The 27702-nt window shown below is 38.4% G+C and overlaps 4 protein-coding genes and 1 long non-coding RNA gene across 6 annotated transcripts; 2 read left to right on the top strand and 3 right to left on the bottom strand.

The window, feature by feature from the left end:
- Positions 1-476: 476 nt before the first annotated feature.
- Positions 477-4542, bottom strand: LOC306881353. Its single transcript, XR_013785145.1, has 3 exons — positions 4452-4542; positions 3013-3149; positions 477-1990 (listed from the first exon to the last, which is right to left on the bottom strand). It is a non-coding gene; the product is annotated as an uncharacterized lncRNA (long non-coding RNA).
- On the top strand, positions 1942-4889 carry LOC306881352 (fat storage-inducing transmembrane protein 1). The gene is made up of 2 exons (XM_079435408.1): positions 1942-3155; positions 4058-4889. Exons 1-2 carry the CDS (start codon positions 2977-2979, stop codon positions 4752-4754), a joined length of 876 nt encoding a protein of 291 aa, XP_079291534.1. The 5' UTR covers positions 1942-2976; the 3' UTR covers positions 4755-4889.
- Positions 4890-5265: 376 nt separating this feature from the next.
- Positions 5266-9333, bottom strand: LOC306881315 (tRNA selenocysteine 1-associated protein 1-like). 2 transcript variants are annotated; one of them, XM_079435345.1, is made up of 9 exons: positions 9180-9333; positions 8551-8648; positions 7953-8052; positions 7489-7541; positions 7213-7344; positions 6649-6768; positions 6298-6535; positions 6154-6199; positions 5266-6054 (listed from the first exon to the last, which is right to left on the bottom strand). In XM_079435345.1, the coding sequence occupies exons 1-9, from the start codon at positions 9213-9215 to the stop codon at positions 5912-5914; spliced, it is 966 nt and encodes a 321-aa protein (XP_079291471.1). In that variant the 5' UTR covers positions 9216-9333; the 3' UTR covers positions 5266-5911. The 2 variants fall into 2 exon arrangements, with proteins under 2 accessions (XP_079291471.1, XP_079291470.1); XM_079435344.1 differs by having other exon boundaries at positions 6154-6196; positions 9180-9322.
- Positions 9334-9575: 242 nt separating this feature from the next.
- LOC306881317 (uncharacterized protein) lies at positions 9576-10601 on the top strand. The gene is made up of 2 exons (XM_079435347.1): positions 9576-9696; positions 10155-10601. Exons 1-2 carry the CDS (start codon positions 9641-9643, stop codon positions 10471-10473), a joined length of 375 nt encoding a protein of 124 aa, XP_079291473.1. The 5' UTR covers positions 9576-9640; the 3' UTR covers positions 10474-10601.
- Positions 10602-10836: 235 nt separating this feature from the next.
- Positions 10837-27402, bottom strand: ano8a (anoctamin 8a). Its single transcript, XM_079435343.1, has 17 exons — positions 27019-27402; positions 23945-24055; positions 23554-23686; positions 23274-23412; positions 22869-22965; positions 22650-22766; positions 21988-22115; positions 21705-21866; positions 17077-17229; positions 16799-16925; positions 16533-16588; positions 16308-16382; positions 15572-16213; positions 13947-14138; positions 13712-13843; positions 12244-12354; positions 10837-12010 (listed from the first exon to the last, which is right to left on the bottom strand). Exons 1-17 carry the CDS (start codon positions 27035-27037, stop codon positions 11423-11425), a joined length of 2982 nt encoding a protein of 993 aa, XP_079291469.1. The 5' UTR covers positions 27038-27402; the 3' UTR covers positions 10837-11422.
- Positions 27403-27702: the final 300 nt, after the last annotated feature.

Here is a 27702-nt window from a genome sequence, read left to right as displayed (position 1 = left end):
GACGGCAGCCATATTGCGCCAGAACGCCCACCACACACCAGCTTACTGGTGGAGAGGAGACAGTGATGAAGCCAGTCAGTGTATGGGGATGATTAGGAGGCCATGATGGTCAGAGGCCAATGGGGAAATTTGGCCAGGATGCCGGGGTTATACCCCTACTCTTTTTCGAAGGACAAATCCTAGGATTTTTAATGACCACCGAGAGTCAGGACCTCGGTTTACGTCTCATCCGAAGGACGGTGCTTTTTACAGTATAGTGTCCCCGTCCCCGTTAGGACCCACACAGACTGCAGGGTGAGCACCCTCTGCTGGCCTCACTTACACCTCTTCCAACAGCAGAGCTCTTCTCAGCTGTAGCTTCTATTAAACAGGGCAAATTTTTTCCTAAACATGTTCATTATTGTGTGGACATAACACTGCATACATTTACTACATAATAGTGTGAGCTTTGAATAACAGGAGCAACAGATTTACTCAGGGTAGCGCCAATTTTAAATTTGAACAGGAATGAAAACAACGCTGTGAGAGACAGAAATACATGGCAATTGTTCGGCTGATGAAACATCTTTAGTAAAGACTTTCAATAGACAGAAACTCAGTAAAACAGTAGTAGTGAGTTGTTACAATTACATATGATGTTGGACCTTAATACAGTACATGCCGTTGTAAAGATTGCTAGCAGGGATGTCCAAATTCAACTTAATCCCAGTTAAACACACCTGCACCATCTAATCAAGGTCTTAAGCATACTAGAAACTTCCAGGCAGGTGTGTTGAAGCAAGTTGGAGCTAAACGCTGCAGGATAGTGGCCCTCCACGACCGAGTTTGGACACCAATGGACTAAAGTCTAGGCCAGGGGTGTCCAATCCTGCTGTGCTGCAAAGTTTAACTCCCACCCCAATTAAACACAACAGAACCAGCTAATCAAGGTCTTACTAGGCATACTAGAAACGTCCAGTCAGGTGTGTTTGAGCTAAATTATGGGTGCTTCTCAATATCCCTCCTCGCTTCCTCGCTCCTCCGTCCTCCATCCTATGACCCGGAAACCGATCGAGCTCAGCCATCTTGAAGGACATCTCAATTCTCTAATTGCACTGTGAGGAGGCGAGGAACGAGGAGTGAGGAGCCTTCCAAATGAGCTATGAGCGAGGATACACAGGTGTATCCTATGCGGAAGTATTTTTCATCGAAAAACCTGACGCATGTGTAAATTCTCCTCCCCCTTCTCATCTGTTGTAATAATTTTTAATTTATATTTTGCCTTTGCAATTTAAATAAACCATACATGTCATATATTTCAACAGGGCATCTTGCTTTATTAATGTTTATTTTGAATGTCTTAAAAAACAAACTTTAACAACATAAGGGCAGATCCATTTTGCACAGCTGATGACGCTCTAAAGTGATGCTAAAGGGAGCGAGGATATATCATTTCACTTGATTCAATTCCTCCATCCTCGCGTCTTTTATGTGCATCCTTCCCTCGTATCCTGAAGCGGTGGAGCTAAGATGCGAGGAAAGGACGCAAGGAAAGGAAACGAGGATGCACAAATAAGAATTGAGAAGCACCCTATGTCTGTAGGTTAGTAGCCCTTCAGGACCGAGTTTGGACATCCCTGGTCTAGGCCTTTAGGTTACTTTTCATTTTAGTACAAAGGTTCACGGTCTTCATCTAAACATGAACTAAAAATACTCTATGATCACTTGAAATCTTTTAGTTGAGGAATTATAGTTGTGTCTTGAATTTTAGAACAAGAACAATAGGACAGGGACATTTATTTACAGGAATATATCACATTACATGCTCATATAGCACATACCAAAGACAATATATTTAGGCTATCTTAATATGGAGCTAATTATATACAGCAAGGAGTGAGAGCAGACTGGTGTTTGTAAGAGACAGAAAAGATAATGTAGTTGGTGCAGACAGTGGAAACCATAGAGGGACTCATTGATTGACAGAGACAGGCAGCACCAACAGCTGAATCTAAGAATGGAGAAAGCAGCAGAGAGGAATGAAGATACAGTACAAAGGTTAGAGCTAAATATGGCTGAATTGAAAAGCACCCCAGTAACTGTACACAGCATTTAGTGACATTTATACAGCAGTGAACCACTGACATTTTACGAGAAGTGCTTTCTGCTCATCCACTGAAAAGAGAACCAAAATGTGTCATTATCTAGAGATTTAAGAGTTAATGAAATTCATATTAGCTGTTGTGAACATTTATGCACTTATCATTTTTGTCCAGTTTTTTGAACAGTGATCATTTGGTCCATTAACGAGAACTGTCTAATTGCAACATGACACCTGCCAACACCAACATACAGAAGGCGACAACATTTCTTTTTCTGTTCTGAGGGGGTGGGGAGCGAGTGGGCCATGTGAAAGGTGCAAGAGACCCTCTGTTAGAGCAGTTGTGCTGCTAGAGAAATGAAAGAGACCCATGGATAGAAAGAACATGGAAATCAGGAATGAACAGGATTTTCTTTCTCTTGGATGCAAGGAGTAAACGGAAGTTGTTGGCTGCGAGAACATAAGGGGAGTGCAGATCCCGGAAAGATACAGATCAGAGGGGAGCTAGGCCGTGAAAATCTCTTGAAGGACACAGAGTGTAAGAAAAGGAATCTACTACAGTAGCACATGCCATTTTTATACCTGGATTAAATGCAACAATATATGTGACTGTAATTACAGAAGCATATCTACATACATTGCCAGAAAAGTGATTCCAGTGAATGAGAACACCCTTTTTCAAACAGTTGACTGAAAAATACACTTGCATTGGTCATTGGACAAGCTTGCATAAATTGTGAATTTTTTTAACATTTACATCAGGGGAATTTTACAACACCAACACACTGCAGCAGTCACTGAGGAAGTTTTTTTTGGATTTTGAAAGAGACTGGACTTTAACAACAACCAATCCATATTATCTGTAATTTGCTGGTGTAGTTAAGGAAATTATACAAATGTTTCTAAACTTTATCCTTGTGGTCATTACTGACCTGGCAGCTGGACTTCTTGGCAACGCATCATTTCGACGTCATTTTCATTTGTTGCTGTCGGCATTGCTTTTGTTTGGGCCCCTCCTGAGCCTATGGGTTTCCCATTATAGTGTCTTTGCAAAGAAGACTCACTTTCTCTACAGGTAAGACACAAAAAATCATATCTGTGCAATTGAATATTCAATTAAGTAGGTGCTGCTGTTTTGCAGGTAATCACAACAGCAGTGAGTGTGACAGTGCTTTATACAACAGTCCATTCAGTTAATACTGAACACATTTTAGACACAATATTGACAGTTCTAATTTTGCTCCACCAAAAACAAAAAATTGAAACACTTTAAAATGTGTTAAACACAAGAAATTGAACACAAGACTTAGTTAGGATAACGCCATATTTAATTTTTGATAGAAATTAAAAGGCTGTGAGGGATAGGCATACAGCACATTCAGTGGATTGTACTATTATTGTTTAACAACATAAATTGTTCAGCTGACAAATCATCTTTCCAGAATAAACTTTTAGTAGACTAAAGTTGTAAGTTGTGAAAAGTATGTGATCTAAGGCCTTTATACAGTGCATGTCATTGTAAACACTATAAGTCTATCCCTCACAGTGTTGTTTTGCTCCACATTAAATTCAAAATACAGTCTAACCTGATTAAGGTCTATAGCGTTCCTGAATAAATCAAGTTTTTGAACTAATCAGTTGAGTGAATGATACAATGACTCGCACATAAATTACAGACACATAGATTACACATAGATCAACAGTGATTCACAGGACTTGAATGTAATCCGGACATACAATCGTCATGTTTTCATTGTTATGTGATCTATAAATCATCTGCCTTGACCTCATACAATAGTAAAGTGTCCATTAGTTGTGCACTTCAGAATCTCACCAGAAGCAGTAGGTCATCTGAATACTTTTTGCTAACTATTTTATGAATACTGTAAAATTGGACTTACTATTCTTTTCACATACTGGTGTATATAGGGTACACTGTGCTCGATATTACTACAGTAATATGTCATTCACTTTTAGGGTATTCCTGCGCTCAGGTTGGGGCTGGACCTGCATCTTTGTTGGCTCTTTTGTCTTCGTCCTGTCTTTCTCAGTTCGTCGCTCACTCACACTGTCCTTACGACACCTCTCTCGGCTAGCTGTGGCAGGTGGACTGTGGCTGGGCTTCCGCAAACTGCTTTGTCTGTTGGAAAATGCCACTGGGAGCTGCTATGAGCCCCTCAGCTCCAATCTTGATTTGGCTTCAGGGACCAGTGGAGATCAACCTTTACTGCTTTTACGAGAAGGTGAAACAAAGGAGGCCTGTGTCCGCTCTGGCATGCTGTGGCGTGGCTATGAAGTATCTGAAGATGCCCTCCTACTGTGTTTGTGCTGCCTACTTCTAGCTGAGGAGACTGCAGTGTTTGGGCCCTACCTGAGCCTGGGTGGACCCTCTGGAGCCCCGCTGCGCATCCTCTTCCTGTTCTGCGTCCTGCTGTTGAGTCTCTGGGTGTTCCTGCTGCTCTGCCTGCTGGCTTACTTCCCACAGTTTCCTACTCAGCTTTTGGGAGGTGCCCTGGGTTGTTTGAGCTGGAGAGCGTTGTATCAGGGCTGGTACCGACTTGGACCTAGTTGGTACTGCCCTGGGAGGCCAGGGGTGGGACTTTTGTCTACACAGAGCAAACAGGAAGAGACATCTGAGACACTGTGTGAAAGTAATGCTAAAGAGATCAACTAGAGAAGGCTTGAGCAATTTGCTTGGTAGAATTTGGGCTAACTATACATAGTGGTGCAGCAGTATACCAGTGAAAACCGCAGAATATCTGTCCAAATCTCTACCAATACAAGATGTATATTTGATCAATTCTTTATCAAAATTGCTGGTCTTTATTCATTTTAATGTGTGCTTACTAAATCCTCACTCAAATTGAACAACATGGTCAAAAAGGTTCTTCACCTAAAAATTCCCTTCAAACCTGTATGACTTTAAGATTTTCACTGTTGTTTGGATTTTACTGACATTCAAACTATCTTCTGTGTTCCATAGAGGGAAGAATGTTATACAGGTTTGGAACAACGTGGTTGAATAAATGGTGACCTAATTTCCATTTTAGGGTGAACGGTATGTTTAATGAGTTAAACATTAATCAGGTTCATGTTTAAATATATTTGGCAATAGTTTGAACACTAATACAGAACTGGTTTCACACATAAAACCATGAATACAGAACAAATGAAGACAAAAATGAGACATCATATTGATTTATTAGATTCTTCCTTGACCATCTCAATTTGTTTTTTATTACAAAAATATTCACAGAATTTCTGGAAAGCTCAGCCTTAAATAAGAAACTTGTGATTCATTTATGCCCAAATGCATATGTAATTTAAAGACAGAAAAAAATAATTCTGGGTCTGTGTGGTATACATTTTTATGCAGTTGTCTCATTTTGCAAAAATCTCTAAACTTGAACCATACCTTGGAACAAAGCTTTCACAAATGAAAAACCATCAGTGGCCTCACAACATACAAAAAAGGGCTGTATATAAGAGATGCTTATTTGGACCACACAAGATTTGTACACACAAAAAAGCATGCTTCAAATTTCTAATGAAAAAGTTTAATAAGGCAAGAGTAGGAATAGATCCTGGTTAAAATGACAATAGTACTGAAAAAGATTATTTCCATCCATCTTTTAAAAAAAACCTGTACAACAAAACCATAACTACCTAACTTTGAAAAAAGGTGATGGACACACACGAAGAAAGCTTCTTGCCTGCTCGAATGAAGCTCCAAATAAAAGGCTGAAAAGGAAAAAACTTGCTCAAAGCATTATAAAAAGGCATGTTCCTTCCCAAAGTACAGTAATCCCGGACGGTGCTTGGTTCAGACAGTCAGGAACCATTCATCATAGGAATTTCAGACGTGACACTGTCCAATGGCTGCCAGAGGCAATCCATGAGCGAATCGTAGAGCTCCTCACTGCGCTCCATATATTGCTTATTTAATGCCTCCACATCCACCTGTGGGTTTGGGTCTGAGGGGAGAAGAAAGATAGTAATTAATAATGTGTTATCTTGCTCTAATCAACAATTTGGTCAATTGAACAGCCAAATGAAATGTTACGAAATATTACCTTCAGCAGGGTCCTCCTCAACATCCTCTGTGCCATCATGTGACTGCTGAAGCATTAGAAAAAAAGGTCAATTGTAGAACAGAAATGGTTTGAATTTATATTTAAAAAATACTATTAATCTCCATGAATCACTATTAAAAATACCTCTGTGGATCCCTGCATGTCAGGGGGCACGGGGGGCATCCCCATGGGTGGGGGTGGCCCCATCATCCCGTGTGGAACTGGAGGTGGGGTAGCATATGGGTTGTAGCCATAGTTATAACCGCTGTACTGATCATAACCCCACTGTGGATAGTAACTGTTGTAAGGCTGTTGATAGTACTGCTGTTGATAGTTGGTGTTGTAGCTGTTATTCTGGTTGTGGTAACTGCTTTGTTTATTGCTAAAAATGAAATAGAAAGAATATGGTGAAATGTCATGTGGATTTGGGAGGTTAAAATTTAAATATCAGAAAGTCACCGACCACTTAAAACTTAAAGTTCAAATGAAATGTACCCTTTGTTGACGGCAATGCTTATCCTGATGGGTTTTCCTCCCAGGCCTGATGCATTCTGAAACTCCTCGAGGGCTTTCTTCTGTTCATTCTCGTCGCTAAACTTCACAAAGCCATAACCCCTGTACATGTGAAAAAACTAGATGATCAGCACCCGCTCCCTCATGCTTCATGCGCCTCATCATGCAGTTTACGCATATTTCAATATGTATTCAGAAAGTAATAATTAATTTGATGGTAGAACTGAAACTTCTCTTTTACTTTTAACATGAAGTAGCATCACTTCAATTGTGAGTTGCTCTTGCTTACCCTATATGGGGAAAACAATAGTTTTAGCAGATTTGTAACAACGGCAAATCACATCCATGTATTGTCTGGCCCTTTTAGGAGAGGGAGGGTAAAGAGTATCGACTGAAAATAAGCTTTTAAAAAATACAAAATAAAAGGTAAATGAGACCTCTTCTAGTTCAACTAACTCATCTTTGGTCAACATCAGTAGGTCAAACTGTCAGAGAAAGCCAAGTAAGGTTATGCAGTACAGAGTTGGCGGCTGAAAAATGTCATACCTGGAGTTCCCATAGGGATCAGTGACAACTTTGGCTCCTTTGCATGAAGGGAATTTTTTCAGAAAGAACTGATGAAGCTGGTAGTCATCCACTTCTGATGTGAGATCTCCAACAAAGACTGAAAATTCTGGGCTGAGGAAGAAAGTGAAAGTATAAAGTGAAAGAATCCTCCACAGTTTGTAAAATGTAATATTCAACTTTTAGCAACTACTTTCTTTTTGGTTCCTCAACAATAAATCAACAACTAAAATGTTTTTCTGTACATGGTGTGCTTACCCAGGCTCTGGCCTTTTCCCATATGTTGCATAGTTTAGCTTGAACTTCCTGGGCTGAAATGCAAACAAAATACAACCATTGAGCAAATCAAATATCCTTTGCCTGTAGTATGGAGACAATTCGCTGACAAATAGAGTTATATTATTTGAGTAAGGAAGCTATTATTTCCACATACCTCCACCAATCAGTACTGGCTTTATCCCATTCGTCAGCTAGTTCCTAACAGAGTTTATTCACCAGCTTCAAACAAAGTCAATTTAAAAACAGCCTCAACCACCTTCCTTAGGGAAGAAATTGAGCTCTGTAACTCACCCATCACTAGTAATATATGGAGTAATGTCTCATATCAGGTGGAGGCCATGCTGGTTATGCCTTCCTATAATAATCTATATATATGAATGTATTGAAATCAAATATAGATGCCAAAACTACACAATCTAATGGGTGAAAGTTTGGCATCTTACCGGATTCGATCCTGGAACCAGCTTCCCATTAAGCCTCTGCACACAACGGTCAACACTGGCCTCATCTGCCATCTCCACAAAACAGTATCCAGCCGAGCCTCTGAGGAAACACACAAGAGAATATTCAATGATTTCTGTCAACAAATATTCAGCTCATCTCAAAGGCAAATAAGCATTGTAATAATTATATGGCAATATAATAATATACATATGTTCAGTGAGTCTGGATATTATTAACACAAAGAAATAAGCTGTAGACCTAAAAAGTTGCCTAGATACTAGATTGGCATGTCCACATTTATTTATTTTTTCATTAGGGATTTTTTCTTTTTTCTATTTGCTTGCTGCAATTCTGATTCAGGGAGATTTCTTTGCAGAATTATGGGTAATGTAGTTTTTAAATGGAATTATACTGATATAAAAAAAAGGAAGTTTAAATAATGAGGGTTGATGGCTTAAACAAAAGCATGTACCATCAATTAACAACCTCATTGCAGGTCTGTCTTTAAAGGTTTACAGGTTATCATTAAAAATACATTTCCTGCTTGATAGGCTTTTTACTTCAACTGTTGCACTTTATTTAGAGATGTAATCTTACCCGGTAACTCTGTGTGTAATTATTTTGACACCGTAGGCAGTCTCTCCCATAGTGCTGAAAGCTTGCTTAATGAAGTTTTCATCCATGTATGGGTCTAACTGTAAAACAAATAATGGGATTAAAGTCCTGTCAGCATATTTTAAGCACACACCATGTTAATGATTTACATAAGGAAGCAGTGAAAAAGAGCAGAGTTCTGTGTCACGTGTCCGTTTACAGCGCGGGCGTCGGTGAAGTTAAGTTAGACAAGTTGACTTAAAGTACAGGTTAGTGCATTACACTTTGTTCAATAATTACTGAGTCAACTCGAAATCATAACCCGGACATGTAGTTTATCTCATTACTTACACTACGACATAAAAACGCGTATGCAAATATGAGAGGCCTACTGAGAGTAAACATAAGAAAATACAATAAACCACGGATTAATTACCGCCATATTTACAAATGTGCTAAAACATTACTTCAATTCGGTGTACATTCAGCATTTTTGTTTCTAGTTTAGTGAGTGTTTGCGTGGCCTGCTGGCCATGCTTGCGTAACATCGAGCTAAACCTACATGCTACTGCTTTCTAATCTACAAACTCGCTGAGTTATCGAAGAAAAGTAAACAAAAACACAATACTTACATCGCCCATCCATAAACTTGTCATTCTGTTAAACATCTTGGCGGCTGAAACTGTTGCACCTCAAAGGTTTGTAAAAATTAAGCGACAGTTGGCTGCAGAATTTGCGTGGTGGTTCGTGAAGGTAGCAGAACGATACGTTTACTGAACACTCACTTCCGCTTCCGGCAGCGATCAGATCCGGGGGAGCTCGAGAGGTCACTGCTCTGCCAATCTGTCTGTTAGGTTTACTCAGGGCTCAGCATACCGCATTTCTGTAAAGAGTCCATGCGTGGGTAAATTATCAACAGTTTTTGTAATAAAATTAAGTAAATAAAACTCTATGATACGCATGTTATCCTGAGTTTGACTTGAAGGGGGCAGTAGTGAGGGATGAAAACTCCGGCCAGTCGTCCAGCAGAGGAAGAGACGCAAGACATGTGATGACTTTGGGGTGATATTGATGGAAGGAAGCTGTAGCCGAAATGAACACGTTACGAACAACATTTTGGCGCTTTTCGGGGGCACAGAGTTTGTGTCGGTATGCGAAACCAATCAATTATTTTTTTTAAAACTTGTGTTAAATTAGTTTACTGAACCTTCTTTGATTGTGAATTTAACCACCTGCATTAGCGATAACCTCACATCGCTAATAGCTTTGCAATAAACCCAATGAAATATTGGTATTAATCTAATCAGAATATATTGCAAAAACCACAGCTATGCAGAGTACACAAAAATACAGTGAAAAATATTGAGTGTAACGATATAGTTACAGTACATTTATGCAGCAATGACATGTAGTGCAATAAATGCCGTTTGGCTTTATTCATATGTAGTTACTTTTAAGTTTACAATAGTCATGCAAGTCAGATCAATGTACAGATCCACATGTATATTTGTGACTCTTCAACTGAGTTTTGAGGAAGACTTGCAGTCTTCAGGACTTAAGTGCATGCATGCGTTAATATTTTACACTATGTTTTAATTAATTTTCAGGAGTAATGGCCCTCACTCTACCATATTCTGCTGCAGTCACCTACACTCTATCAGTTCCTTGGTTCTGTCAAGAACAGGAACCGAGCAGAAACCTGTCCTGCAAGGAACCCTGACCACCAAAGCAGAGGGAGCTTGTGTTTTCCAGCAGCCGCTCTGGCACTATCAACAAGTCCGCACAGTCAAACGTGGTACAGAGTATCAGCCGAAGAACATCAAACGAAAGAGGACCCATGGGTGGATCAAAAGAATTAGCACTCCAGGTGGGGTCGAAGTAATTCTGCGCCGAATGCTCAAAGGTCGAAAGTCCCTCACGCATTGAGACTGACTGGACAGTAGCTTTGATAGACCTTTGAAGTGAATCTCAGTTGAATGTCAGCTGGGCAGGAGAGCTTTTCAGTTTCTATTGGAAATAGTTGTCAAATTAAAACAATCAATGCACAATGGCGCCAATAGACTTCATTGGATGTTTTATTTATTTTTTATTCAGTTTGATGGATCTTATCTTTCTTCATACTTCCAATTCAGCATGCTCATGTCAGTTTTGGCTGCATGCACTGTAGATAAAAGATTTTTAAAAAGCTAACAAAAACAACATGTACACAATTTCATTTGTCATTATCCGATTCTGGTCCGATTATTTTAATGTCATTAAAAAATAAAAAGTAAAAAACAAACTGCATTTGTCAGTGTATTGAATCACGTTTTATTGTAAGTATTAGTTCATTTTTATAAGCAATTGTATATGCATTTAATTTGTATTATGATAGTATAAAAGTAAAAAAAAAACTGGGCTTTGAAGTAACTTTGTGTATACGGTGTCTGATATACCATTTTTGAAATTTATTTTCACAGTAATTTCATTTTATTGCATTATGGGTTCACACTTACAAAATCAAAATTAACAAGGACAATACATTCTTTTTAGATTGTCATATTTACCGTTTGATATAAGAAAAATAATAATGCGTAGAAAAATAGAAAATCTATACATTTTACAGTGCTCATTCAAATGTCCTTTCTTGCTTCCCCATGCCTGAACTGATTTTATCATGCAGGTGACTTGGCATGCCGCCTTCAGTGAGTAAACTATATGGAGGTCTCGGATTAATATATTGTTTTAAAATGATCTTTGACATGCAGTTCCACTCACTACATGGTTGCTTTATCACATTTAAGCAAATGTTAAGCATTACAATCATTGACTGAGTATTATCGCCATTTTATTCACTGTTTTTTTTTTTTTAAGGATTAGTACCAAAGTCTGAGCTTTAACCCTTTTCAACCTCAGATGGAAGCTCTTCTGATGAAGGGTTTTGGTCATTATTTGTGTGTTGTACATTAGTGGCCCTTGAGGCATCTTCTGGTTTCGCTTGTTGTTCAGAACCAGCACCAGTAAATGGATTTTCCTTCCCAAAGTTGAAGAGTTTGCCAGGATTGAAGGACTTGCTGGGAGACTGTGATTTCTCATGGCTCCCATGTGTAGCTGCTTGTGCGACTGCTGCAGCGGCTTCCTTTTTTAACTCTTGGGATTTGAGGAACTTTAGAAAACCTGGAAGTTTGGCCTCACCACTTGTGGGAGAAGTGGTAGAGGTGAATTTACCCTGAAGTGGGATTATCTGTTTAAGTTTCATTACATTATTGTTGCCTAAAAGGGAGCTGGGTCTCTTGAGTTTATCTCCTCCAGAGCTGAACTTGGCCCCTGGGCTTTTTTCATGGTGATGGTCCTCGCCTCCATTTTGATCGGACTTGCCTTGATCTTGTCGTGCCAATTCCTCTGCCATTTTTTGTTGCTCCTCTTCTTCTTCAGACTTCCTCCATTGCTGCTGCTGGTGCTGCTGAGCGAGGCGTTCATGTTTCTGATGCAGAAATAGACAATAATACACCCTTTTAACTCAACATCACATTTTTTTTTTCTCAATGTGATGATAAACACATTAAAATTACATTTAGTGTTTTATTTTTTAATTTCTTTAGACAAAACCAAGTTGTAGTAACCGTTTAATATTTACTGGTTATCAGTTATGGTATGAAATATGAATATACATTACAATGCATATTGTTAGTCTATGCTCATCATGTGCTGTGCTACCTTGAGAGCCTCTCTTCGTTGATATTCAAGTTTGGCCATTTCATCTGCCACCCAGTTTGGAATATCAGGAATTGCAACATGAATTATATATTTGAGCAGAATGGCAAAGTGCTGAAAACCATATGAGAAAGAGTTGCATTCAGTTTACTACACTTTATACATAATTTAGCCATTTGTTTCATAACATATATAACAATAGAATTATTATTTTTTTTACAGAAATTAATACTTTTATTCAGCAAGAACTTATCAGAAGACATTTACAATGTTACAAAGGTTTTATATTTCATATACTGTTCTTTTGAAGTTTCTATTCCTATATCAAGGTTTTCACAAAAATATTAAGCAGCACAAATGTTTTTAACATTATTAGTAATATAAAATTAGTTTCTTGAGCAGTAAATCAGTTTATTAGAATGATTTCTGAAGGATCATGTAACACTAAAGACTGGAGTAATAGCTGCTTAAAATTCAGCTTTGCCAAAGGAATAAATTGCTTTTTAAAATATATTGAAACAGACAACAGTTATTTTAAAATGTTCAAAAATTTCACAATCAGTGATGCATTACAATATTGCGTTACTCCCTAAAAAAGTAACTAATTATGTTACTTAGCTACTTTTTATGGAAAGTAATGTTACGTAACTTTTGCGTTACTTTTAAAATATGAGCAGGGCTTGATTGTTTTTAATACAAGAAGTTCTAATTATAGCAAATGTAAAAGCCCTTTCACACCAAAAAGTAATGAATAAACCTCAGGCTGAAGGAAAAGTAAATTCTCGTCTGTAAAATAGAACGCATGAGAAGAAGGTTTAACACTCTTCAGCAATAAAAAACAATGAAGCACAATTGTTAGTTTATCTAAAGTCATTTTTGCTTATAAGTATGGTTGAACTGGATCATCAAAGGCCAGCAGCAAAGACATTGGTTAATAAAATGGGATTAGATACATTTGTGTTATTTAACATTTAATTATTGCAGGTTTGCGTCATATTCTGAGTTTGTATTTCACTATTTTAATTCATTTTGATGAATACTAAATCTTTGCGAGCGGGATGAATTAATGCACATTCACATTTAGTCTAGAACTACAGTAACAGCATGTTCACGCAGCGCACTGTCAGTCAATAAATGGGAAAAAAAGTTAACTGGCGTTACTTTTTAAAAAATAACACCAGTTAACGAATAATGAAATGTAATTAAAATTTTCTTGTAAATTAAAAAGTAATGCATTACTTTACTAGTTACTTGAAAAAAGTAATATTATTACGTAACTCGCGTTACTTGTAATGCGTTACCCCCAACACTGTTCACAATGTTACTGTTTTTACTGTATTTTTGATCAAATAAATGCAGCCTTGTGGAGCATATTCTTATTTCAAAATACTCCTTACAAAAAAAAATGTAAATCTTACTGACCAAAAACTTTTTGTTTTTTTTGGTGCAGTTTTTTGCTATTTTCTCTTACCTCTAGCACTACAACAGAGATAATGGCCATCTCAGGGCTCAACCAGGGGAAGAGTCGTTGCAGCTGTCCACACTGGCCAATAAGGTAACAGTTCACAATTATTGCGATCAGACCCATTGCCTCCATTGCGGTCTGTTTAAATTTTAAGAACAAACAAACGCAAATGAACACAAACAAGAAATACAATCTGCTATGAATAATTTATTAAGCAATTACTCTGAATGGATCTCCTGACCTGCCATTGTCCAATGTTTTCAACCCTTTGCCCAAAGGGTCTCTGGAGGCCTGTGCAAAGTTTTAAGGCATCGCTTCGGATTTCTACAATGTTGTTTATGAGGGCACACATGGCTGCCAGAGGAAATGCAGAGGAGAAGAGCACAACATAGCCAAATTGTATGAACATCTCCTGGTAATCCTGAAGGGTATCCTGCAAGTCGAAATAAAAGAAAATGGTCTTGTTTTTGACACAGTTTGTAAACCAGCAACTGGGTTCAGAAAGTAGCAAATAAGTCACAGAAATAGTATTTCTAAACTTGTTTTCATCAACGATTTCATCAGCTGGTCAGACCGATGATCTACACGCAACAAAATGATAAACGCAACAATTTTGTTTTTGCCCCCATTTTTCATGAGCTGAACTATGTTCTATGTACACAAAAGGCCTATTTCCAAACGGCCTCACAACCGCAGACCACGTGTAACCACACTAGCCCAGGACCTCCACATCCAGCATCTTCACCTCCAAGATCGTCTGAGACCAGCCACCTGCAGCTGCTGCAACAATCGGTTTGCATAACCAAAGGAATTTCTGCACAAGCTGTTAGAAACCGTCTCGGAAGCTCATCTGCATGCTCGTCATCCTCATCGGGGTCTCGACCTGACTGCAGTTTGTCGTCGTAACCGACTTAAGTGGGCAAATGCTCACATTCGATGGCGTCTGGCACTTTGGAGAGGTGTTCTCTTCACGGATGAATCCCGGTTTTTACTGTACAGGGCAGATGGTAGATAGCGTGTATGGTGTCATGTGGGTGAGCGGTTTGTTGATGTCAACGTTGTGGATCGAGTGGCCCATGGTGGCGGTGGGGTTATGGTATGGGCAGGCGTATGTTATGGACAACGAACACAGGTGCATTTTATTGATGGCATTTTGAATGCACAGCGATACTGTGAAGAGATTCTGAGGCCCATTGTTGTGCCATTCATCCACGACCATCACCTCATGTTGCAGCATGATAATGCACGGCCCCATGTTGCAAGGATCTGTACACAATTCCTGGAAGCTGAAAACATCCCAGTTCTTGCATGGCCAGCATACTCACCGGACATGCCACCCATTGAGCATGTTTGGGATGCTCTGGATCAGCGTATACGACAGTGTGTTCCAGTTCCTGACAATATCCAGCAACTTTGACAGCCATTGAAGTGGAGTGGACCAACATTCCACAGGCCACAATCAACAACCTGATCAACTCTATGCGAAGGAGATGTGTTGCACTGCGTGAGGCAAATGGTGGTCACACCAGATACTGACTGGTTTTCGAACCCCCCCAATACAGTAAAACTGCACAATTTAGAGTGGCCTTTTATTGTGGCCAGCTTAAGGCACACCTGTGCAATAATCATGCTGTCTAATCAGCATCTTGATATGCCACACCTGTGAGGTGGATGGATTATCTCGGCAAAGGAGAAGTGCTCACTAACACAGATTTAGACAGATTTGTGAACAATATTTGAGAGAAATAGGCCTTTTGTATACATAGAAAAAGTCTTAGATCTTTGAGTTCAGCTCATGAAAAATGGGGGCAAAAACAAAAGTGTTGCGTTTATAATTTTGTTCAGTGTAGATGGAGTAGCACAAACCTCATAAATTAGCATGCAACTTTCAATCTCCGGCTGGGTCAAAACAGTAGATTCAGTCTCTTCTGGAGGATCCATCCAGGACATTTTCTTTTCCGTATTGTTGTTTTCTCCAGCAGATTTGGTCTTTCTTCTCTGGGTTCCTTGAGGTTTACTCACAGAATCATCTATGTCTCTGTCATCATCATCATCGTCGTCATCACGTATATCAAATATTAAGGATGGATCCATTCCTTCCTCCACAAGGGTAGGACTGCCATCGTCCTGTAAGCTGGCCTGTGTTGGTGCTTCCACAACCTTGTCCTTGTACTCCACCTTCTCGGTGAAGCTGACCTTCCTTTGCTTTAGTCCAGCATCATCATCCCCTTCCTCCATTTTGGGAACTCTGTAGCTGGCGATTAAACTCCTCCTTTCTCTCTTTTCTGATTGCTCTGGAGGTGAGCCACTTTTATTCACATCCAGGCTGGCTTGGCGAGTCAGTCGTATCCTTTGCACTATTAAATGACCATAGTTCAGGAGCATGGTTTGAATTAAGTCCCATAATGTCCTCAGAGCACCTAATTTATGGTGCTCGTAGAGATACGGCTGTAACACTTCTTTGATATTTTGTAGTAATTGGCGAAAGATCAACAACGTGGCCAGCATCTGTAAATTAAAGAGTTATTTTTTGTCTGGGCTGCAGAATGATTCATTCATGACAATTTGTTGCTTTAACGTTATTCTGTCGTCTGTGTATTACCTCTTTTAACCGCTCCATGTCTTTGAGATAAAATCCAATGTAGAAAAGGCTGAGGTAAGAATTTATGAACTGAAACTTTAAATTGCAGAACATATTTAACCATTTTTCAGATACACACAATACTTCATTAATTTATCAAATACAGTTTTTACAGTATGCTGATACATTAATAAATTGAACATCTCCTGGTATACATAAATAGATGAAATAAAGCATTAAACTTACAAAAACAGTCTTGAGAATGAGATTATTGTCATAAGTGCTTTGAAGTCTGTAGTTTTCTGTTAAAATTGAAAAATGAACAAACAGGGTGTCACTGAGGAAAAAACAATAATGAAAAAACAGTGAAATAACCAAAAATGCAAGTTTGCTGCTAATTTAATAGCCCAAATTATGTCCCAATCTAGCTAAATTCAGTAACACATACTGTGTAATGAAAATCCAAATACACATTTAATGTTGTAAATGTTATAAGCTGATTTAAGTCTTACCCATATGATTGAGCCAGAGAGCTATTTTCTTGTACACTTCATCACAAATAGTAACAGTTACAGCCAGAAGAAATTTTGGGAAAAATCTACATATGCTTGGCAATTCCTTTGTTTCCATGACAAATTCCTATAAGAGACAGAAGTCATGAATCATGTATATCCATAAACAATGTTTAGTTGAATATGGAAAACAAATATATTCGAAACTTCATTGCGGGGTTTATTTGAAATAACCTGCAGTAACAAGTTTTGTAACAAACATTACAGAGTATCCTTACTTGAAGCTCCAGGCAGGTAAACATTGCCAAGCAGACGAAGCAGAGACAGAGGATGCAAATGGGAAAGCTGACAAACCAGCGGAACATTCTCCTCTTCCAGGGTGGGTAGAAAAACTCTTCACAGCCTGTCACCGGACTGCGACGCTTAATTCCCTGATATACATGTAGCAAAAATTACAGTTCAGGCCAGAAGCACTGCTGGAAAGTATAAACGAATCACTACTCTTCAGAATTTTGGGGTCAGACTCCGTAATATATATACACTACCAGTCAAAAGTTTTTGAAAAGTAAGATTTTTTATGTTTTTAAAGAATTCTCTTTTGCTCACCAAGCCTGCATTTATTTGATCCAAAATACAGCAAAAGCAGTAATATTGTCAAATATTTTACTATTTAAAATAACTTCTTTGTAGTTGAATATATTTTAAAATGTAATTTATTCCTGTGATCAAAGCTACATTTTCAGCATCATTACTCCAGTCTTCAGTGTCACTTGATCCTTCAGAAATCATTCTAATATGCTGATTTGCTGTTTAACAAACACATTATTATTATCAATGTTTAAGACAGCTGAGTACATTTTTTTTTCAGGATTCTTTGATGAATAGAATGATCCAAAGATCAACATTTATCTGAAATATAAAGCTTTTGTAACATTACAATATTTTTTTTCCTTTTCTTTGTTTTCCAATTTATCTGACTTTAAATTGTCAGATACGACTGACAATTTAAAGTTGCTTTAAATTGATTAAAAGTTATGATAAAGACATTTGTAATGTCACAAAAGATTTATATTTCAGATCAACGCTGTTCTTCTGAACTTTTAATTCATCAAAGGAACCTGAAAAAATTCTACCAACATAAATGTTTTTGAGCAGCAAATCAGAATATTAGAATGATTTATTAAGGATCATGTGACTGGAGTAATGATGCTAAAAATTCAGTTTTGAAATCACAGAAATAAATTACATTTTAAAATATATTCTAATGGAAGCAGTTATTTTAAATAGTAAAAAATATTTTTAAATCTTACTGTTTTTGCTGTACTTTGGTTTAAAGAAATGCAGGCTTGGTGAGCAGAAGAGACTTCTTTAAAAAACAAGTTTTAATATATATATGTATACAGTATATGTATATGTATGTATGTATATACACGGTCACTTTATTAGGTACAGCTGTTCAATTGCTAATCAGCCAATCACATGGCAGCAATTCAATGCATTTAGGCATCTAGATGTGGTGAAGACGACTTGCTTAAGTTCAAACCGAGCATCAGAATGGGGAAGAAAGGGGATTTAAGTGACTTTGAACGTGGAATGGTTGTTGGTGCCAGACGGGCTGGTCTGAGCATTTCAAAAAGTGCTGATCTACTGGGATTTACAGAGAACGGTCCGAAAAAGAGAAAATATCCAGTGAACGGCAGTTGTGGAGAATGGGCAGACTGGTTAGAGATGATAGAAAGGGAACAGTAACTCAAATAACCACTCGTTACAACCAAGGTATGCAGAATACCATCTCTGAACATACAACACATCGAACCCTGAAGCAGATGGGCTACAGCAGCAGAAGACCACACCGGGTGCCGCTCCTGTCAGCTAAGGCTACAATTCACACATACTCACCAAAACTGGACAATAGAAGATTGTAAAAATGTTGCCTGGTCTGATGAGTCTCGATTTCTGCTGCGACATTCAGATGGTAGGGTCAGAATTTGGCGTAAAGTACATGAAAGCATGGATCTATCCTGCCTTGTCTCAACGGTTCAGGCTGGTGCTGGTGGTGTAATGGTGTGGGGGATATTTTCTTGGCACACTTTGGGCCCCTTAGTACCAATTGAGCATCGTTTAAACGCCACAGCCTACCTGAGTATTGTTGCTGACCATGTCCATCCTTTTATGACTACAGTGTACCCATCTTCTGATGGCTACTTCCAGCAGGATAATGCACCATGTCACAAAGCTCAAATCATCTCAGACTGGTTTCTTTTTTTTTGTCAAACAACTGTTTAATGTTTTTTTCCGGGAACAGTAGCCCAAAACAAAACGCATCTGTACAAATCCAGAATCCACCCCACCCCCCGGCAGACCCCCAAAATATAATAAAACAAATAAATAAGCAAAATAAACAATAATAATAAAAAGAAATTAATATTAATAGAAAAATAAATAACAATAAAATTATTTTTACAAAGATTTTAGAAAAGATGACAACATCAAAAGCCGAATGCCACAAATCCACAGCCTTCACACGTGATCCATGTATACAAGAAATTGAGAGTTCCATCGAGATAATGTCCAAAAGATACACCGTCCAGGTTCGTCTGTTCATTGTGTGAGGAGGATTCCAACAGTTGACAAGCAATTTTTTGCTGCTGTGAAAGCAGCTAACAGTAAACATCTTTGTTGGACGGACAAGGTGAAGTCCCACAAGTCAAACATAAAGAAAATGGCAAGGAGTCAAACATATTTCAGTACCCAACAAACATGATAGGTCCTGTCAGAGAGAGGGGCACTCCCAAAAAAAAAAAAAATTAAATAAAAAAAAAAACCTGCCTAAAACTCCTTGGGAACAGAGATTAGATGACAGATTCATATAAAAACCGTTTCATTGGAGTCAAGTAAACCCTATGTAGCAATCTCCAATGAATCACCTGATGATCAGGGCCCCCAGAAGACAATTTAAACATACCCCATACCTTATCAGAAAAATAACACATACACATCCTCGTTAAGATTCAAGAGATAGGTTGACAAAACAGAGAAAAAAGTAGGGTCAGGAGTACAAGGGGCATAAACTGAAAGAAATACAATATTCCTATTCTCCACTATTGTTTTTGTGTGTTATTCTACCATCTGTATCACAACCTTTATCTAAAATAGTAATATTTAAAGTCTTCCGCACCAATATTAGGACACCCTTGGTTTTAGTATCCGAAGATGAGTGAGATACCACTTCATAAAACTTATTACACCTGTGTATATCCTCCTCTTTCAAATGGGATTCTTGAACTAACACTATATCAAGCTTTCTTCTTCACAAAAGATCCAGAAAACCTGTACGTTTGTGAGGGCCATTTAGGCCATTAATATCACAACTCAGAATATTAAGGTCGGTCATAGATATCAAACAGAATTACTACATAATAAGACAAAATACAAGTTTGAAAATAAAACCAGTTGAGTCTACCATTACACCATTACACAAATGCACTTCTTTTTTTTTGCGGTGAAAAAATCTGGAAAGAAAGACAGCGTTGCTCCGTCAGATGTTTTCACCGGGGCATGAAGTCTGGCGGCTCGCAGAATGAGCTCCCTGTCAGTGTTCCGCAGCAGTTTAAAGATGAAAACCCGTGGTTTAGTGCGATCTGAGGAGAGCCTTGTGTACATGCGATGCACTCGCTCCACTTCAATCTCTTTGCCCGCCAGAGACGAGCCACGTCGGTAGCAATCTTTTCAAAAAGCCCATAGGGTCGTCCTTTTTGGAACCTTCAGGCAATCCAATCAGACGCAGATTGCTGCACCTATTGCGATCCTGTAAATCCACAACCTGTTGCTCGAGCGTGACTACTCGTCTACTGTGATCTGCGACAACTCTCTTTTGTTCTCTCATCTCCCCTGTAAGAAGATCCAGTTTAGAGCGTAGAGACTGAACATCTGACATGTGAGAAGCAAACTCGTTCCACATCGCCATCAACTCTGTTCTTAGAATGTCCTCAAAGTGTGTAACAGTGTTCTCCATCTTGTCCATCATATCGCTCATGGTCGGTAGCTTGGATTTCTTCTTAATCAGAGAAGCCGACGGAGACGACAACTGATGTTTCTGATTGTATGACATCAGGGAAAGTATTAATAATCAATAAAACTTAAAATAAAACCAAAAAAAATCTGCAAAAAGGCCAAACGTATGGAGCTCTACTCAAGTGCAACTAGGTTCATGAGCACGTCACGTGACTCTCCTCAGACTGGTTTCTTGAACATGACAATGAGTTCACTTTACTCAAATGGCCTCCACAGTCACCAGATCTCAATCCAATAGAGCACCTTTGGGATGTGGTGGAACGGGAGATTCGCATCATAGATGTGCAGCCAACAAATCTGCAGCAACTGTGTGATGCTATCATGTCAATATGGACCAAAATCTCTGAGGAATGTTTCCAACACCTTGTTGAATCTATGCCACGAAGAATTAAGGCAGTTCTGAAGGCAAAAGGGGGTCCAACCTGGTACTAGCAAGGTGTACCTAATAAAGTGGCCAGTGGGAGTATATATGTATGTATTTATGTGATGAAGCATTAAACTGATCTATGATATCTATTTCAAATAAATACTGTTCTTTTAAACATTCTATTTATCAAAGAGCCTTGACCACTAATCAGTATATTAGAATATTAGTATATTAGAATGACTTATATACAGTAGTCAACATTTGAAGTGGATCAAAACCTTTCATCAAACTTGTCCTAAAACCAAAATGTGTTCTTGTCTTAGGACAACTTTGATGAACTTTTTTGATCCACTTCAAATGTTGACTGCTGTATAAATAGAGGTGGTCATTAATGACCTTCACCTGCTGTTATCAAACATTTTGTGTGTAATAATTTAAGATTCAGTAAAAATGATGTTAGCACACCCTAAACTGTGGACGTGGTTCATCTAGTGACTCTGCTGGGGTGTCCAGCGTTCCCCACTTATATGCCAGTTCTGCTTCCCGCCGCTTCCATCTCTCCAGGAAAAGTGTTGCCCACACCACATTGAAAAGGGCAAACACCACACAGCAGATATCCTGACTTGTCTGCATATCAAAAAAGGTTGGTGATAAAGCCGTGCCTTCTAACCAAATAACAAGCTCTTGTATACTTTCTATACTTCCATTCTAAAGCTATAGGATTGTGATATCAGAGAAATCAACCTACCTGATCAGACTCAGCAAAGATCCAGAGCAGAAAGCCAATTACTGCTGGATACAGCATAGAGTTGGTGTAAAAGCCCAACCAAGCAAAGTACATGCCAATCTTCACACCAAAATAATCACACACGTCATCTGTCAGGAATGGGACAACAAAACAATTAGGCTTAATCTGCTTTTTTGCAATATAACAATATTAATCAAATCTGCCACTTTTGCATAATTAAAAGGGCAAAATAGGGCTACCTATTTTGTTACCCCAAGATAAAATGCCCTGTTGATTTAGTTTTTACTAAAATATTGTTAGATTAGCGCTAAGGTGAAATGCAAACCACAATACAGTGAAATATGCCTCAACTAACATCATAGTTCCAAAATGAATCACATGTTTCCTTGTAAGAGGGGCTCCTTCTTAGAGATCTCATTACACATAAAACATGTAGTGACTCGTAGTTTGCATTAAGAATTCATACTGTAGCACTTCATATTTGCTCAGAGCAAATCGGTCTGTACTGAAGAAAGCAGGTAGGTACACCTAAGTTTGTTTGCTAAAGGAAGAGCCTTGACCTGAAGTCTCATTATACAACCATTGAAAAGCACCAACCATTTCAGAATAACTAAAAGGTAGTCGACTCCTGAGCATGTTGGCAAAAACACAGGAGTTCTCACCTAGAGGCTGCCTCTCACAGACTGCCTGAACCCAGTACGTCATTAGCTGATTCAGAATTCTCTGTTCATGAAGAGGAAACATTTGAAGAATCACACCCCTGCTTATAAGCTCTGGTACTGCCAAAGACACAAAAATTTGATCAGATTCGGGGGGGGAAAAAACATGAATTCTTAAACTTGATAAACATTTAAAAAGAAAACAAATGTTAAAATATCTACTGATTGGTTGGCCCTCCAGGAAGAGAATGTTATGAAGGGCTTCGCCATGTTTCGCCCGCAGATTATACAACCAATATTTGATAATACTCTGACGCTCCTAAAGAAATAAGAGAAAAATCAACGCGATCTCATGAGAAAATGTTATTTGTGATTTGTACGGAAACATGCAATTAAAAAAACAATATGATGAAGGTCCTACTTTAATCTTTACCATCAGTGGGATATAAACAGATTGTATGAAATGTATGACTGAGATTGTACTAATTCATGCAAATTTCACCACCAGTTTGCCATAACATAAACCAGTTATGAAATGCCATTAGATTGTGTTGGAAAAACTTTTATGACATTAGACATCTAATGATTTCATATGAGAAGACAAGAAATTAGAGATTAATGGCAGACCTGTGATGTGAAGAAACACAGCTCACTCTCAATGTTTTCATAGATGTCATCCTCCTCACATGAAAACCTGCGAGTGCCGCCTCCGTAGCGTGGCTTCACTGCCTTTTGCATCCCCATCTGTTCAGCTCCACGCAACAAGCTTCAGACAAAAAAACAACAATCATTCTAATGCTGTATTTATGTAGGACCCAGTGACCATCTGTCAAATGTTTCAGACATTTTATATGGAAAAATACAATACAATAACTGTGATGAGATGTGTCGAGCAGGTTTGTCTTACTTCTCAAAGGTTGAGGTAATGAAGAATGCATAGGTGTGCGTGTATTTATGCTGCCGGATCTGGATTCTGACTTGTGGAATTCCCAACCGGATTTGGTTAAGTAACCATAACAGTGTATGGTCATCTGTGGTGTCTGTGGAAAAGACGATAACATGCTGAAATATGTCCATCAGTAGATCAAAGAAATTCACATTTTCTTATCACACTTTATTTTTAAATATTTTATAAATAGATGTAAAAATATGTACAAAATGCACAATTACATTCCTACTGTAAGGTAGAAAATGTTACAAATATAACATTTGTGATATGAAGCTGACAAAAAACATCTACATTAATCAATAACCGCATTAGTGCAAACGAGCAAAACTGAAAGACACAAGCTCCACACCTGGGAATGTCATAAGAACATCACAGTTTTCAGTGGGTGCCATTGTGATCGTAGTTTTATGCTTCATGAGGTACTGTCTGGCATGAAAGAGTCGACCTCTGAGCAATTTCTCTGTTTGCATGAGAAATAAAAAAAGAAGTTATTATTGTAATGGTATAGTTATAGTAATCATTATGTTAGTGATGTGTGTGCAGATGTTTTAGTGGTTGTATATATATTATTAACTATACCAAATGTGTATATATTATATATATATTACACACACACACACACACCACACCTTATTTTTCAGTAAAATTTTTATTTAATGTGTCTGGTTTCCAGGGGTATCCACTTCCAGTTTTTTTTAGAAGTACAAAACAGCTCTTTTTGGTGCTTGATATTGCAAACAGGTGTTTCTTACCATATTACATTAATGTATTAATTAAAAACACATTGGTTTGTAGCACAAACAGTTTTACCATTTACTGCACTTTGTTATTCTTTTCGTTATTTCCCTTCAGTAGCTAATGAATTGAAAATCTTGAACATTCACAGAAAACAGCTGCCTTACTTCCGTGTTGAAAAATAAGGTGGATATGTGTGTGTTTACAAAAAGAACCCAAAAATTGAATTAATTGCATCATTGAGGGTTTGAGTGACTTATCGTATAGTTACTATATACAGTGCCCTCTAAAAGTATTGGAACAGTAAAGACAAAATTGCTCTGTTGGCTGTGGAGTCAAGACATTTACAAACTTGATTAAAAGATGAATATGAGACAAAACTACAGAATGTCACATTTTATTATTGGGTGATTCAACACATAGATGTTTTACCAGCTACGAAATTCAGCACTTTTAGTGTTTCATCCCTCTATCTGATGTGAGCATAAGTATTGGAACAGTTGCCTCACAGGTCTTTCTAAGAGATCCGCTGTGTCCTGTTGCATTAATTCTTCAGATATTTAAAGCAGGAAATGTGTCGTATCAGTTATATCCATTACTTCTGCATTCTGAATCTTGCATTCGATGATGACACACACAAACCAGGATGAAGACGAGGGAGCTGACTTTGAGAGAAAAGCAAACAAAAGAAAAGAGGAAGTCAGTTAGAGCTCTAGCAAAAACAAAGGGCATGGAGAAATCAAGTGTTTGGAAACCACCAGCGACACCAGCAACCAACAACGACCTGATCGGCTGAGAAAACAACAGTAGTTGATGACAGACAAATCATAAAAGCTGTGAAAATGAACCCTAAAAGACATGTCTGTAAAATCACCAACAACTTCCAGAAAGCTGGGGTGATGCTCTGACAGTTTACTGTCCTCAGGAGACTTTGACACAGAATTACAGATGCTACACAGCAAGATGCAAACCTCTGCTTTTGCAAAAAAGCACAAAGGTGAGCCAGAAGAGTTTTGGAACTGTGTTTATGGGCCGATGAGACAAAGATTAACCTTTATCTAAGTGATGGGAAAGCAAAAATGTGGAGAAAAAAAGGGAACAGCAATGATCCCAAGCATACAGCCTCATCTGTAAAGCATGGTGGAGGTGATGTCGTGGCATGGACATGCATGGCTGCCTCTGGAACAGGCCCTCTCAACTTTACTGATGACTTAATGTATGATGACAGTAGCAGAATGAATTTGGAAGGGTACAAAACCATCTTGCCTACCAATATTCAAGAAAATGCCACCAGATTCATTGGGAAGTGCATCAGGACAATGACCCAAAACACCCTGCCAGTTCAGTCAAGGAATTTATAAGGGCAAAGAAATGGAAAGTCTTAGATTGCCCAAGTCAATCTCCAGATTTAAATCCGATTGAACATGAATTTCACCAGCTGGAGAGCAGAGTAAAGGCAGAAACTCCACAAAACAAGCAACAATTGGAATTGGCTGCATTAAAGGCTGAGAAAAGTATTTCAGAGGATGAGACCAAGAGTCTGGTGATATCTATGGGTCACAGACTCACTGCTGTGATCTGCAACTAAATAATAGCTTTTAATCTTTTATATCTGCCTTATGTTCAACTGTACCAATACTTATGCTCACATCAATGAGTGGGATGAACTCTAAAAGTGCTGTTCTTTTTATTTGGTAAAACATATATGTTGAAACGGCTAATAATAAAATGTGTCATTCTGTAGTTTTGCCGTTTCATTTACCATAACCAATACATTAAACACAGCTTTCCTCTCATGGAAGCAACGCTCATTCTAGGTTTAAGCTTTTTTGTTTTTTGAGGGTTTTTTTGGAGGAAACAGAGTCCTTGTGTGAGAGATGTTATCAATTGTCTGACCACTGTGTCACAAACTGTGCTCTTTTTTAGTGACGTTACATGAAGTGTGAAGAAAATAAGTGTTCACTTTGGAAGCCTACACAAAATTAAATTTAATGAGTTTTTGAAGAATTGAAAAACCGCATGCAAAAGTGTGAGTCTGGGATATTACTTGATTGCAAGAGCTTTCACATATAAAAACAGATTAGGACAGAAAGAAGAACTAAATAAAATAGTAGCCCATCAGTCCCACTAATGGCAAAATATCATACAATTTCATTAAACAGTGTGACATTATGGATATGCATTTCAGCTGCTGAGCAGCTCTAGTGGTATTTAACACAATTATGGCTGAGTGACTGCATTCAAACATTATGAACATCAAGGGAGGATTTGTGGCATAAGCAGGATCAATGCACATGATTGTGCCTCAGGAAATATAGGGGTTGTTAAAGTACATAATGTTAATGATCTGAATGAGCACAACTATTTTCATCAATAGAATGTTTTATGTATTACATAGGTGCTTATGTGTCCACCACATACAGGTGAAGCGCCTATACAATTTAACACTTACAATGTCAACAGACGATAACGAACAGGCAAATAATGTTTACTAGACAAATATTAGACCTTCAGATATCAACCTTTTGTATTGTATTCTGCCTCTAATAGCTATCAATCTTGTCATACACTAGAGAGAAAATACACAGCGATATATAAACACGCATATTGTTGGTTTGAACTCACCGACGACAGCTGGATAACAACATATGCGAGCGTCTGCATGTCGGCTGTCTGAGTGTCACTCACCTAACACCGCCGTGGACATCGCGTGAGATCTTCGCTTTGCTCTGCTTTATGAATGCGTCAGCTGAGCTGGTACTGGTGCTGAAACTGCACAGCCAGGTCCAGCAAGGCTTCCCCAGCAACCAGAGCCTTTTCCAGATGCAAACAGGTGCAGTGAGTCCATTGACCACTGAATAAATCCTCAATCACATGCTGACATCGATCATCCATGGCGCTGTCAACACTCATTATTACATTATTACGTAATAATCATTCTAGAAGAGCAGCTTCCATGTATTCGAACACAACGTTTGGCCGTGCAGCTCTATTATTTCGCTGTATTTCTCTGTTTTGTTTGCCTGTAAGTTGTTGTGTGCGCCATCTGTCTCATCTTGACTGGAAAATTACGCAATGTGAGGTGCATTATTCATAGATGTACTGAAACGAGCCAATGAGAGTGAATGCGCAAAGATCTCGCGTGCAAAGAGGTGGACATTTAGTACAGATGAGAGCAAAAACTGGATTTGGTAGCTGTCTGAACATGTAATTATTGAACATAACGTCTTACTGAGGTTGTTTTGTACTTTGAGCTGTATTTCAGCCAGTATTGATCACTTCTTCAAGGATCATTCCATGAAATGGGATGTTTGGTGTCCTTTATGAATTTGTTTAAAACAGTTCTCAATTCTAGTCCTGGGGGCCCCCTGT

The sequence above is a fragment of the Barbus barbus genome (assembly GCF_936440315.1).
Source record: "Barbus barbus genome assembly, chromosome: 15".
In the NCBI taxonomy this organism is placed as follows: domain Eukaryota; kingdom Metazoa; phylum Chordata; class Actinopteri; order Cypriniformes; family Cyprinidae; genus Barbus; species Barbus barbus.
The sequence above is the reverse complement of the archived record's forward strand: the minus strand, read 5'-3'. Positions and strand labels throughout refer to the sequence as shown.

Coding starts and splice junctions, on each gene's coding strand:
- LOC306881317 (XM_079435347.1), top strand. CDS start 9,641: ATGAACACGTTACGAACAACATTTTGGCGCTTTTCGGGGGCACAGAGT. Junction 9,697..10,154: donor GGGGCACAGAGTTTGTGTCG/GTATGCGAAACC, acceptor ATTAATTTTCAG/GAGTAATGGCCCTCACTCTA.
- ano8a (XM_079435343.1), bottom strand. Junction 23,413..23,553: donor ATTACCTCAACCTTTGAGAA/GTAAGACAAACC, acceptor TTTTGTCTGAAG/CTTGTTGCGTGGAGCTGAAC. Junction 12,011..12,243: donor AACGAAGAGAGGCTCTCAAG/GTAGCACAGCAC, acceptor TTTCTGCATCAG/AAACATGAACGCCTCGCTCA.
- LOC306881315 (XM_079435345.1), bottom strand. CDS start 9,215: ATGTTTAACAGAATGACAAGTTTATGGATGGGCGAT. Junction 6,769..7,212: donor GATCCCTATGGGAACTCCAG/GTATGACATTTT, acceptor TCACATGTACAG/GGGTTATGGCTTTGTGAAGT. Junction 6,536..6,648: donor AGCATTGCCGTCAACAAAGG/GTACATTTCATT, acceptor TTTCATTTTTAG/CAATAAACAAAGCAGTTACC.
- LOC306881352 (XM_079435408.1), top strand. CDS start 2,977: ATGTTTCTAAACTTTATCCTTGTGGTCATTACTGACCTGGCAGCTGGA. Junction 3,156..4,057: donor AAGACTCACTTTCTCTACAG/GTAAGACACAAA, acceptor ATTCACTTTTAG/GGTATTCCTGCGCTCAGGTT.